Here is a 13,068-nt window from a genome sequence, read left to right as displayed (position 1 = left end):
GGCTGGCCCCGCCCCCTGGTCAAACTCTGGTCAGTCAAACTCCTGCCCGAGGGGACAATTTGCATATTAGCCTTTTATTATAGGATACCTATGACTGCTTTGCACTACAGTTAGGCTGAGTTGAGTACCTCCCCCTAAGACCTCATAGCCAAAGCTGAAAATATTTACTATCTGACCCTTCACAGAAAAAATTGGCCAACCCCTAGGTTAGGGGAATGATAAAGACTACATATCTGATATATCAGAGGTTTTAAAGATTTGCCATAATAACAAATTTATGACGACAAATGGATCATTTGTCAACCTGAAGGAAAGTCTCTAGCATCTGTTATAGGGATCTGGCCTTGTTCTTCTGGTCAGCATCTGGCATGGCTGAAGCCATTTCAGAAGGTGTGCTTATTTTTGTAGATGACTCAGTACAGGACAGAAATAAGATTTAGAGTTATTGTCAGAGCCAGCAAGATTAAATTCAGTGTGCTAAGAATAAAGTTATATACTTAAAATATTTATCAAAACAGAGGAAGGTGGGGAATTACCTGTCTCTGCAAAAAGACCTTCATGGATTCACTGAACCAAGAGAGTGCTGTTAGAAAAAGCAAAACACGCTCTTTGTGTTACATGTGGTGGCTAGGTGAAAAGAATTAAGACACGATTCTACTGGTCACACCCTACCTGGAGCTCTGTTTTCAGTTCTGGGTATTACAAGTGGTATATCTACAAACGAGTTTATTCAGAAGAGGGCAACTAAGGTGATAAGGAATCTGGGAACCAGGACATTGGAGGAACAGTTGAAACAGGTAAAGATGTTTAGCTTGGAGAAAGGGAAAGTTACGGAGATAGAAACGTAGTTGTCTTCAAATCTTTGAAGCCACTTGGAAGGAGGGTATAGACTCATGTTTCAAAAAAGAATTTAGTTTGACCAACATTGCAGTAGTCTACTTTCTGAACATTTCTGTCACTCAAGATTGTTCAGAATTGTTCAAGCATAGTAGGTAATGCTGTGGGAGAAGAGACATTGCTCTAGACTAAAAGCTATGATTATATAATTGGAATTTGCATAAATGCAGAGTGATTTTGAGGGGGAGAAATCAATGTAGTCTGGAGTTGGCATGGAAGACTTACCAGGACTTTAGTTGGACCTAAAAAGGTATCTGATTCACATACTAGGAGGATGAAGAGGAATTCCAGATGGGAATGCAGCATGAGTGAGGCATGAGAGCAGGAGTGTGAATGGGGGGAAAAATCTTAGACAGTGGAAATCAAAGGTCAGTATTGGCAAGAGAAAGATGAACCTTTCCACTCTGTGTAAGGTTCCTTTTGTACCTGACACAGTCCCATGCATCCCATGACTTTTCAGGCAGATGAAGATTTTCAGGACCCTGAATTAGCGTTCTCAGGAGGGTGAAGTTTGCTTGCCCTGATTTAGAGTTCTCAGGAGGGTGAGTCTACAATTGGAGGCAGTGGCACTAAAGTAATTTTAACCTACATTCCAGAAGTACTTCCTTATTTATCAATTGAAATATTCTCTAATTTTTAGAATTACTGTATCACTTTCTTTCCTTATACAAGGGGGGAAAACCTTTATGGTGGGCGGGTACCTTTTTTGATCATAGTTTAAGACTTACGCTTTGAAGATTAATGAGGAATATTAAAAGGGAAAAACACCCTAACTTTTATGTAAAAAGTTTATTCAAAAGAGTGCCTGGGAACTGATATGGCTAAAAGGCTAAACTGGGGAGTACTTTGGGAAGAGAGGAAAAAGGGAACCTGGAATTGGAAATCTCTGTTCAGGGGGAACTGGTAAGGCAGATTTGGAAATTAAAAACAACTCCTATAACCTGTCCAAGGTGGCAGAGGCACAGCATATTCTATGTTCTAGCAAACTTGTCTCTGAGAGTATGAGTACTTTGCTGTTTATCTTTCATTAAAATGGATGAGGCAGAGAGATGAGGGTTTCCCAAGGCCCTTATAGTAATCCAGTGGTTGAGTGGGGAATAGAACAGTACAAATTTGGTATATGTTGTTAGCTTATTCTTGCTACTCCTACTTGTAAGAATGCTTTAAACTCCTACTAAGTTTCATTTAGACTGATTCCAGTGACATAAGTACTGATTTTATAATCTTGGGTTATTTTTTAAATGGGTATTTTGTTCCTAATATTGATGTTTACTTTTTTCCTTTCTAAATTGCCTTCATTCAGAGCTTGGAGGACTCCTGAAGTATGTGCGACCCTTCTTGAATTCCATAAGCAAGGCTAAAGCAGCTCGTCTTGTCAGATCGCTTCTGGATCTGTTTCTTGATATGGAAGCAGCTACAGGGCAGGAGGTAAGCTGTTTTAATGACAGAAGGTAAACATGAAAAAAAGTTGTTTCAGTGAAAGCAGTGCCTGACTGCACTGTGATACTCATGTAGAGGGGACAGCTGGGAGAACAGCTCAGGACTTACCATGTCAGTTTCTCTTTGTTCCAGGCATTTGATACTTTGGGTCTGTTCCATGCTTTGCTTTGTAAGTGGAGATTGTTAGTGGTCCCTGAATCCTCATTACATCAGGGTCACAAACTGATTCTTGCTTTTGAGGTATTGTATTGCCACACTTTTGTAATGTTTTCTGTGTCTATGGTACCTTTCATTCTGTGTCACAAAGCTCCTTGTGAGCACTAATTAAGTCTTGAGGCATCCATTCTTAGCATGTTTTGTTTGAGTATATGCCTTACTTGAGGGGTGAGCATCCATCTGTTTGTGTCTCGTGTGCGGAAGCCACTGATGTATCTGTACATGTCCTCTACAAGTTCAGACTTAGACCCTGAGCTGTGTTTGAAGAGTGCCTCTTTGGGTTCACTGAGCCTCTTCCAACCCTTTCAAAGATAGCTGCATTTACTGCAATTCAGGGGAAGGAGACACTACCAAAGTTAAAACTTACTCTGTAGAAAGTGGCAGATTCAAGCAGAGTATATTGTGGTTACTTGAATCTGCAGGAATAATTGTTTGCTGTGGCCTCTGGGTGTACAACTAAAAGGTATGAAAGGGCATAGTAGCATATTGTGTAAATAATGAGGCATTTCAGAAACCTAGGACATTAAGATTCTACTTTGAAATCATGTCTTTTAAATAACATAAACTAACTTTATTTGTAGAGAAGTCTTCAAATTGATTTGTTTCTGGCAGAACTATGTTCTTTTTATGTACTTTGTGCCTGGTTGGAGTAGCTCAGTGGTTAAGCATTGAACCATGAACCAAGAGGTCACTGGATTGATTCCTAGTCAGGGCACATACCCGGGTTTTGGCCTTGATCCCCAGGAGGGAGTGTGCAGGAGGCAGCCCATTGATGTTTCTTTCTCATTGATGTTTCTATTTCTATCCTTCTTCCTCTCTCTCAAATCAATAAAAAAAATAACATAAATTATACTTTGTTCTCATGAAAAAAGTGGCACCATCTTTTGTTTGAAATAGGGTGCCTTTAGAATGGGCTGACTAAATGATAGCTTGAAACAAACCAATAAATGTTAGTTGGAACTTTTTAGGCAGAAAAAGTTAATTATCCAAGCCGCTCCTTTCTACACTGGTCCCTGGAATTTGTCCCTTCCCATAACATAGAGCTGACTTAGTGGCTAGAACTGCATTTGTTTAACAGTCAGTTCTCCTCCTTCTTTATGGAAATCTTTCCAAATCATAATTTAGTACTCACCTATCATTGTCTGATGAGATTTACTGGCCTTTATATCATGTGGCTCCATGTCTGGTTAGGCTCTCCCTTAACTGTGTTTGTACATTGCTGTTGTTCATTGTATATTACATTTTTGTCAAGTAGAACCCTTTCTTCCTTTTCCTAGGATGAAAGGAAACACTCTTAGGTATTATGTCATTATGACATAATACTGCTAAGTATTAGGCTGATTTTTTGGGGGAGGGGGGGATGATTACCATTATAGTCTTCATCCATGTAGCAGGGCTTTTTTTAAAAAATAGATTTTTGTTGATTTCAGAGAGGAAGGGAGAGGCATATGCCTTGACTAGGAATTGAACCGTGACCTCTTGGATCATAGGTCGATGTTTAACCACTAAGCCATGCCAGCCGGGCTGTAGCAGGACTATTTTTTTAAAATATATTTTTATTGATTTTAGAGAGGAAGGGAGAGGGAGAGATAGAAACATCAATGATGAGAGAGAATCATTGATTGGCTGCCTCCTGCACGCGCCCTACTGGGGATCGAGCCCACAACCTGAGCATGTGCCCTTGACTGGAATCAAACCCAGGACCCTTCAGTCTGCAGGCTGACACACTATCCACTGAGCCAAACCTACTAGAGCTTTGTTAACTACATTTATTTAGGTGACTACAGGTCTCTGACTTGGATATACTAGTAGTCTTCATCTTAGAAAATTCTTGGCTTGAGTGATAGTAAAGGATAGAGGAGTGAGTCACACACATGTGGATCACTCTCATAGTAATATTGAGGCCTGAGACAAAATAGGAAGTTTTAGAACACTTTTATGAGAGCTAAGACTTTTGTGTTGGGGAGTTCGGTACCAAGAGTATGGGGGAGGGGCTTTCCCTTGCTTTTTTTTCTATTTGGGGACTAACCATAAGTTAGATCTGCAGAACAGTCTGCAGCTTGCTGTATTCTGAAAGCTGATAGGATTCAGATTAGGTTTGGGTCAATTTCCGTACTAAGGTTTAGAGCTTAGAAAATAAGGATATATGTATTGGGTTTGGGGGTTGGGCAGGGGAGTGGGAATGGGGTGGTTGGTAAGGGGCAGGGAGTAGAAAATTGGGGTGAGGAGGAGAGAAAGAAGACTGAATCAAATCCTTGCCAAATAGTGAACTGAAATTCCAGAATTTACCTTAACTTCCAGGGCTTTCTAGGAAATTGCCTATGGGAAGCCTTTTTTTTTTTTTTTTTTGCTATAGTCTAACTGAAACAAATAGTACATTTTAAGAAACCTTACATAAAAAATCCTGTTATTGAAACAGTTATTTCAATGGAAAAAAGGAGTGTGTGCTAGAGAGTTTTAGACTTAGAACAGTAATTTTCCCCCATAGGAATTTAGTTAACAGAACTTAAAAAAAATAGTTAAATATATTGATTTGAAACTTAAATATCTAATTTTGACCACATCAAGCTCTTGTACTCAAGTAAGGGCTGGCTTCCTCCAGAAGCATGGGTGTGCATTCTTAGCCCCTTTATCAGTCATGGGTAGCATGAACAAAGCACAAAGCCTCGACAAAATAGCTGTGGCAAAAGGGCCTTTATTTTTTCCCCTTAGAACTGAAGCACCAATTATAGTCCTAAACAATGCAAATCATGTACCTGTAATTGATAACAGACATGCAGTTCATATTCATTTGTACAAAAATCTGTGCTCGAGAAGAAATGTTTGTACTGACCTGAATTTTTTAAGGCTGGTTTGACATAGAAAGAGCTCTAGAGATAGGGTCCAGTTCTGATCCCAATGCTGATATGTAATCCTGGGTGAGTCACTTAACATCTGGACTGTCAGGGAAATGGGGACAGGTGAGATTTTGTAGTAGAATTCAGTGTTTGTTTGTTTTTAACTAGGAATATACATCAGTGGCCAATCTCTAGACTACTGAATCAGGAGCCTAGGTATTATTCATTTTTTGTGTTGTTTGAAAAAGCTCTTTGGGTAAAATTGATGGTAAGCTTTTTGTAGCCCCCTCAAGATGTATAGTACAAAAGATTATTGTATTTTTGTTGCTAAATTATACAGTAAAATATTTTTATTAAAAATATATTTTTATTGATTTCAGAAAGAGGAAGGGAGAAGAGAGAGAAACATCAATGATGAGAGAGAATCATTGATCGGCTGCCTCTTGCACGCCCCCTACTGGGGATCAAGCCCGCAACCCAGGCATGTGCCCTTGACTGGAGTCGAACCTGGGACCCTTCAGTCTGCAGGCCAGTGCTCTATCCATTGAGCCAAACCAGCTAGGGCCAGTAAAATATTTTTAGTTCTATACATGTCACGAACAGAAATCTTACTTTGAGTTTGGCTTTTCAGAACATAACTCAAAACTCTGAAATTGTGATTGGCATGCTTTTATTTTAGTTTTTGTAGAATTTTTATGAAGTCAGTTGTGTTTAGGGTTGGAGATTAAAGTAGCCACCAGAGGGCTCCAATGAATTGTAAAGGTTTCATTGAATCTCTGTTGAATTCTCTAAATACCATTTAACGTCAGCCATCCATTTATTTATTGAATTTTGACTTAGGATTTAAAGGCAGAAGATGAGTCAGTTTGGACTGTCCGTTTGCTTTTCTCTCCTTACAACATCTCTTTTTATTTTATTTTATTTTTTTAAAATATATTTTATTGCTTTTTTACAGAGAGGAAGAGAGAGGGAATAGAGAGTTAGAAACATCGATGAGAGAGAAACATTGATCAGCTGCCTCTTGCACACCCCCTACTGGGGATGTGCCCGAAACCAAGGTACATGCCCTTGACCGGAATCGAACCTGGGACCCTTGAGTCCGCAGGCCGTCGCTTTATCCACTGAGCCAAACTGGTTTCGGCCTTACAACATCTCTTAAGAGAACTTTGGATTTCCATCAAAAACCTGTTGTGCCCTAGCCAGTTTGGCTCAGTGGATAGAGTGTCAGCCTGTGTACTGAAGGGTCCTGGGTTTGATTCTGGTCAAGGGCACATGCCTAGGTTGTGAGCTTAATCCCCAGTAGGGGGCGTGCAGGAGGCAGTTGATCAATGATTCTCATCATTGATGTTTCTCTCCCTCTTCCTTACTCTCTGAAATAAATAAATAAAAATATATTTAAAACAACAGTAACAGCAAAAACCTGTTGTATTAGTAATTATTTCTCCAGAAAATTCAATTTCATTTTATATTATGCTCTGATTAGCATTTTAATAAAAAACTTGTAGTAACAGAAGTAATGTAAGACCTGCAGTACTTAATAAGTACTTTGTCAAAGCTAATATGTCAAGGATACCTGATGGTATTTAGACCATCTAGCATAGATCTCTACTTTAAATCCGTTACTTTACACATTACATCACTGCTTAGGTGGCAGATAGAACTGGGGATTCAGAGTACCTATAAATAAAGCTTAAAAGCCTATTCGTTTAATTCTAAGTTCTATTTGCTCCCTTTAATAAAAGCTAAAGTTTGCCGGGCTGGATGAATTTGTTAGTTGCACTTCTTAGAATCTGAAAGGGAAGAGCCAGCTGGGCCCTTTGAGTCTTACAAGCAACTGTTAGGAACAAGGCATTTGTACTTAGGCTGAGAATTTCTCCCCTTTATTACCAGTGTATTCACATTAAAACATTATTGTTACTGTTTGCAACTATTTGGGGGAAAATTTCTGATTTAAAAAATTTTCAGCCATCATAGAACTCTACATTCCAGGGCTACATATATTGGAAATGCTGGGTCTCTTCTGGGAAAGGTAGAAGAGGAATCTTAACAATGTGACTCTTCCAGAGGAACACAGTCTAAGCACCAAGATACTTCGTGTGTAAAACGCCTAATTGGTTCTCCATTATAATACTACTAGAGGTCCGGTGCACGAAATTTGTGCACAGGGGTGTGTCCCCCAACCCAACCTGCACCCTCTCCAATCTGGGACCCCTTGAAGAATGTCTGACTGCCCGTTTAGGCCCGATCTTACCGGGCCTAAACGGGCAGTTGGACATCCCTCTCACAATCCAGGATTGCTGGCTCCCAACTGCTTGCCTGCCTGCCTTCCTGATTGCCCCTAACGGCTTCTGCCTGCCAGCCTGATTGATGCCTAACTGCTCCCCTGCCAGCCTGTTTGCCCCTAACTGCCCTCCCCTGCAGGCCTGGTCACCCCTACCTGCCCTCCCCTGCAGGCCTGGTCACCCCTAACTGCCCTCCCCTGCAGGCCTGGTCCTCCCCAACTTCCCACCTCTGCCGACCTGTCACCCCTAACTGCCCTCCCCTGCAGGCTTGATCGCCCCCAACTGCCCTCCCTTGCAGGCCTGGTCCCTCCCCTGCTGGCCTGATCACCCACAACTGCCCTCCCTTGCAGACCTGGTCCCTCCCAACTGCCCGCCCCTGCTGGCCATCTTGTGTTCAAAGGGGGCAGTCATCTTTGACCACATGGGGGCAGCCATCTTGTGTGTTGGAGTGACAGTCAATTTGCATATTATTCTTATATTAGGAGGATTAGATAGGATAGAGGACTGGTGCACGGGTGGGGACCAGCTGGTTTGCCCTGAAGGGTGTTCCGAATCAGGGTGGGGGTTCCCTTGGGGCGTGGGGCGGCCTGGGCGAGGGGCCTGTGGTGGTTTGCAGGTCGGCCATGCCCCCTGGTGACCCAAGCGGAGGCCCTGGTATCTGGGATTTATTTATCTTCTATAATTGAAACTTTGTAGCCTTGAGTGGAGCCAAGCCTCCTGCTCGCTCCGTGTCTGCAGCCATTTTTGTTGGGATTTATTTATCTTCTATAATTGAAACTTTACAGCCTTAAGCGGAGGCCAAGGCAGGCCAGGGCTGCGCAAACTTGGCTTCCTCCATTGCTGGGGGCAACTCAAGCCTCCTTCTCTCTCCAGCTCCGTGGCTGCCGCCATTTTTGTTGGGATTTATTTATCTTATGTAATTGAAACTTTGTAGCCTTGAGTGGAGGCCTGGGCCCGCCAGGGTGTGTGGAAAGCTTGGCTTCCTCTATTGCCAGGGAAAGACAAGCCTCCTGCGCTCTCTGTGGCCGCAGCCATCTTTGTTGGGTTAATTTGCATACTCGCTCCTGATTGGCTGGTGGGCGTGGTTTGTTGGTGTAGTGGAGGTATGGTCAATTTGCATATTACTCTTTTATTAGCTAGGATAACCATTACACATTGAGATCTGTGTATCAAGGCATGTCCCCTGAGACATTAAATAGAGCAACATGGGTAATATGTAAGGTGGAAATTAAAGCTATTCTCCAAAGCAACGTTTGTGGGAGGAATGTGAGGACATAATGTTGCATGTATTGTCTTTTCCCTGTTGCAGGTTGAGTTGTGTTTAGAGTGCATCGAATGGGCCAAATCAGAGAAAAGAACATTCTTACGCCAAGCTTTGGAGGTATGTGCCTACATTAGTACTATTTTCAGGTCTCTATGCAGTAGGCAGACTATGAGTGTAAGTAACACCATCCTGATAAAAGTATTTTCTGCAACTTTGTGTTATCCAGGCACCCAAAGATTATTGCTAGTAGTCTCATTCATGAGAATTGCTCTGGTTGAAGTTTTGTGACAGACCTGCTAACTTAGAGAAGTAAGCTGTAACATCATAAAGTTAATAGGAAGTCACTGCCCATAATAAGAGATAATACTATGGGCTAGATAAATATTTTTGGACTGAATTTGATGCTATCATCAGGACTTGAATATTTAACAGTAACAGTTCTGTGACTATCAATCTTTGATTTCTTTCATCAGTCAATGCCTTTTCTCTTTCCTAGGCAAGACTAGTGTCTTTGTACTTCGATACCAAGAGGTACCAGGAAGCATTGCATTTGGGTAAGTAGCTGGTAGTAATTAATAAGGCATCCTAGCTGGCTAAATGAATGTATTTTAGAGCCTGACTACTCTTATTAGTTACGCATTAATAATTCTTCTTTCTTGTAAGAAGGCTTAACCTTCTTTATTTACTGAATCTGTCATGGAAAAATGCCATTTGGAAGTTCTAAGAAACTAACTAGAACTAATTTTTTAAATTTAGAGAATAGAAAGGTCAAATTGCAAAGTGTTTTACTGTCTTATCACATTTACATATCTGTTTATAATTATACTTAAAATTTATTTTTAAAAAGAAATTAAAAAATTTAAAAAATAAATTAATTAGATGTGAATATATATAGAAGTTGGAATGGGCCATCTAAAGGCTTTCTCCTGTGTGGCATTTAAACACCTTGAAATCTTTGCCTGCTGCGGTTTTATTTTTTAAATATATTTTTATTGATTTCAGAGAGAAAGGGAGAGGGAGAGAGATAGAAACATCAGTGATGGGAGAGAATCATTGATTGGCTGCCTCCTGCATGCCACCCACTGGGGATCGAGCCCACAACCTGGGCATATGCCCTGACCAGGAATCGAACCAGTGACCTCTTGGAGGGTTCCTGGGTCGATGCTCAACCGCTGAGCCACACCCGGTTGGGCTATTTTTTTTTTAATTAGTGGGTAGATCCTGGGTTATTTTTCCCATATGGAAGAACATGGCTTTTGTAATCTATTAAGTTGAAGAAATTGCTAATATTCCATTTTTATCCTGCAAAAATGACAAGTTCATATGGTTCTAACAAATAGTAGCATATAAAAAGAAAAGTTATATTGTGATATAGTTAAGAGACCATAAAATTCATCCTTTAAAAGTGTACAAACCAGTGGTTTTTAGTATATTCACAAAGTTGTGCAACCATTACCACTATCTGATTTTCTGAACATTTTTATTACCCCAGATATAAATCTTGGACCCATTAGTTATCACTTCCCATTAATCCCTGATCCATCGCCTCCCCTGCTTACCAGGCAGTCACTAATCTATTTTCTGCCTTTGTAGATTTGCCGGTTCTGGACAGCCTGTATAATAAAAGGGTAATATGCAAATTGACCCTAATGGCAGAATGACTGGTCGCTATGACGTGCACTGACCACACCAGGGGGGCAGACGCTCAAAGTAGGAGCTGCCCCCTGGTGGTCAGTGTGCTCCCTCACTTCTGGGGAGTGCTGCTCAGCCAGAAGTCAGGCTCATGGGTGGTGGGAGCCTTTCCCACCGCCTCTGCAGCACTAAGGATGTCTGACTGCAGCTTAGGGGAGCAGGCCTAAGCCACAGTTGGACATCCCCCGAGGGCTCCCGGGCTGCCAGAGGGATGTCTGACTGCCAGGTTAGGCCCAATCCCCCGAGGGAGTGGGCCTAAGCCGGCAGGTGGATAATCCCTCGAGGGGTCCTGGACTGCAAGATGGCGTAGGCCAGGCTGAGGGGACCCCCCCCTCCCTGAGTGCACAAATTTTTCGTACACCAGGCCTCTAGTTTCATATAAATGGAATTATATAATATATGGTATTTGTGATTACCTTCTTTCACTTAGGATAATGTTTTCAAGGTTCATCCATGTTATAGCATGTGGCAGCCCTTCATTCCTTTTTTAAAAAAAATATACTTTATTTTTTATTTATTTTTTAAAATATATTTTTGTTGATTTCAAAGAGGAAGGGAGAAAGAGAGATAAAAACATCAGGGAGAGAGAATCATTGATCGGCTGCCTCCTGCATGCCCCCCACCGGGCCGGGGATTGAGCCCGCAACACGGACATGTGCCCTTGACCCTTCAGTCACCAGGCCAATGCTCTATCCACTGAGCCAAATCAGCTAGGGCTGTCTTTTTTATTTTAGCCATCTAGTTGGTGTGATGTGGTATCTCATTGTGGTTTTGATTTGCATTTCCCTAATGACTAATGATGTTAAGCATTTTTTCATGTACTTATTGGCCATTTGTATGTCTTTGGAGAAATGTCGATTCAAATCCTTTGCTATTTAATTTTAATTTTATTTTTATTTATTTTTTAAAAATATATCTTTATTGATTTCAGAGAGGAAGAAAGAGGGAAAGAGAACCATCAATGATGAGAGAGAATCATTGACTGGCTGCCTCCTGCACGTCCCCCACTGGGGATCAAGCCCACAATGCAGGCATGTGCCCTTGACCGGAATCGAACCCAGGACCCTTCAGTCTGCAGGCTGATGCTCTATCCACTGAGCCAAACCAGTCAGGGCCCTTTGCTATTTTTTAATTGGATTATTTGTGCTTTTATTATTTATTCTGGATACCAGTCCCTTACCAGATATATGATTTTCAGATATTTTTTTCCCATCTTATGAGTTGTTTTTTTCACTTTCTTGGTGGTTTTCTTTGAAGCATAATTTAATTTGTATTAAATCCCATTTTTCTTTTGTTAAGATTTTGGTATCATTACTAAGAGCTCATTGTCTAATCCAAGATCACGACGATTTACTCCTATATTTTATAGGTTTAGATCTTACATTTAGGTCTTTGACTCATTTTGAGTTAATTTTTGTATCTGATGCAAGTCTTTTTGGATTTGATTTTTCACTCTGAGATGGGGAAGAAGGTAAGGTATATTTGAAGAATATTGGCATATCCAGAACTCTTTTCCTACATCCACCAACCCTAGTGCCTGGTATTTTTTATGTAGTCTGTGATTGCTGGACAGAAAGAGAGTGAGATCACTGGATAACTAGTTTCAGCGTTTTCTGGGTGGAGATTTCAAAATTTACAAGTAAGCTCATAGAGCTCTTGGCTCTAATGTGCTCCTTAGAATACAGAAAGCTTCAAAGAGATTTGTGTTTCTCTTTTGGAAGATAGCACATTTAACAGAAAATTTAATTCTTGTAAATAGGTAACCTCTTTTTGGGTTCAGGCAGATTTCTGCTTTCTTTATCCTGAGTGTTCTTATGAGCGTGGGAGAGGGAGATACTATGGGATGAAGGTATTAAGATTATGGCTCAGAAAGGGGCATAATATTTTTCCTTCTCCAGGTTCTCAGCTGTTGCGGGAGTTGAAAAAGATGGATGACAAAGCCCTTTTGGTGGAAGTACAGCTTTTAGAAAGCAAAACGTACCATGCCCTCAGCAACTTGCCGAAAGCCCGAGCTGCCTTAACCTCTGCTCGAACCACAGCAAATGCCATCTACTGCCCCCCTAAATTGCAGGCCACATTGGATATGCAGTCAGGTAATACCTGTAGCTACTCATGGGATGTTTTCTTAAAACTCACCTTATTTCATAGGTGGAAGGAATGGGGGATTGGGGCTGGGGAATAAAATTGGCTGATTTGGCTTGAGCCTTCTTCAGAGAAACCAATTAGAAGGTTTTCTCTAACTAGTTTCCCCCTTCTATTAACTTGCTATTAACTGCCTAAAATATATTAATAACATGTTTATCCATGGTTGCCCAGGCAACCTGATTTTTAGAGCCAAGACCTTAGAGAGCTCTCACTTAGGTTTAAAAAGCTCCCTTAATTTCCTTCTTTGTCACTACTCAGGCTGGTGGCAGCTCTTTCTAACATTGATTAACCCGAG

General features: G+C 41.1%; 1 protein-coding gene across 4 annotated transcripts in view; it reads left to right on the top strand.

The window, feature by feature from the left end:
• The window catches only part of PSMD11 (proteasome 26S subunit, non-ATPase 11), a 31,063-nt gene that overhangs the window by 6,388 nt on the left and 11,607 nt on the right, over positions 1-13,068 (top strand). For all 4 annotated transcript variants that reach the window (XM_054709114.1, XM_028154814.2, XM_054709115.1 and 1 more), the window contains 4 exons: positions 2,201-2,325; positions 8,982-9,053; positions 9,433-9,490; positions 12,527-12,721. In XM_054709114.1, the coding sequence (XP_054565089.1) occupies positions 2,201-2,325; positions 8,982-9,053; positions 9,433-9,490; positions 12,527-12,721 (450 nt within the window). The remainder of the gene's footprint in view (positions 1-2,200; positions 2,326-8,981; positions 9,054-9,432; positions 9,491-12,526; positions 12,722-13,068) is intronic.

This window comes from Eptesicus fuscus, chromosome 20 (genome assembly GCF_027574615.1).
Source record: "Eptesicus fuscus isolate TK198812 chromosome 20, DD_ASM_mEF_20220401, whole genome shotgun sequence".
NCBI lineage: Eukaryota > Metazoa > Chordata > Mammalia > Chiroptera > Vespertilionidae > Eptesicus > Eptesicus fuscus.
The sequence above is the reverse complement of the archived record's forward strand: the minus strand, read 5'-3'. Positions and strand labels throughout refer to the sequence as shown.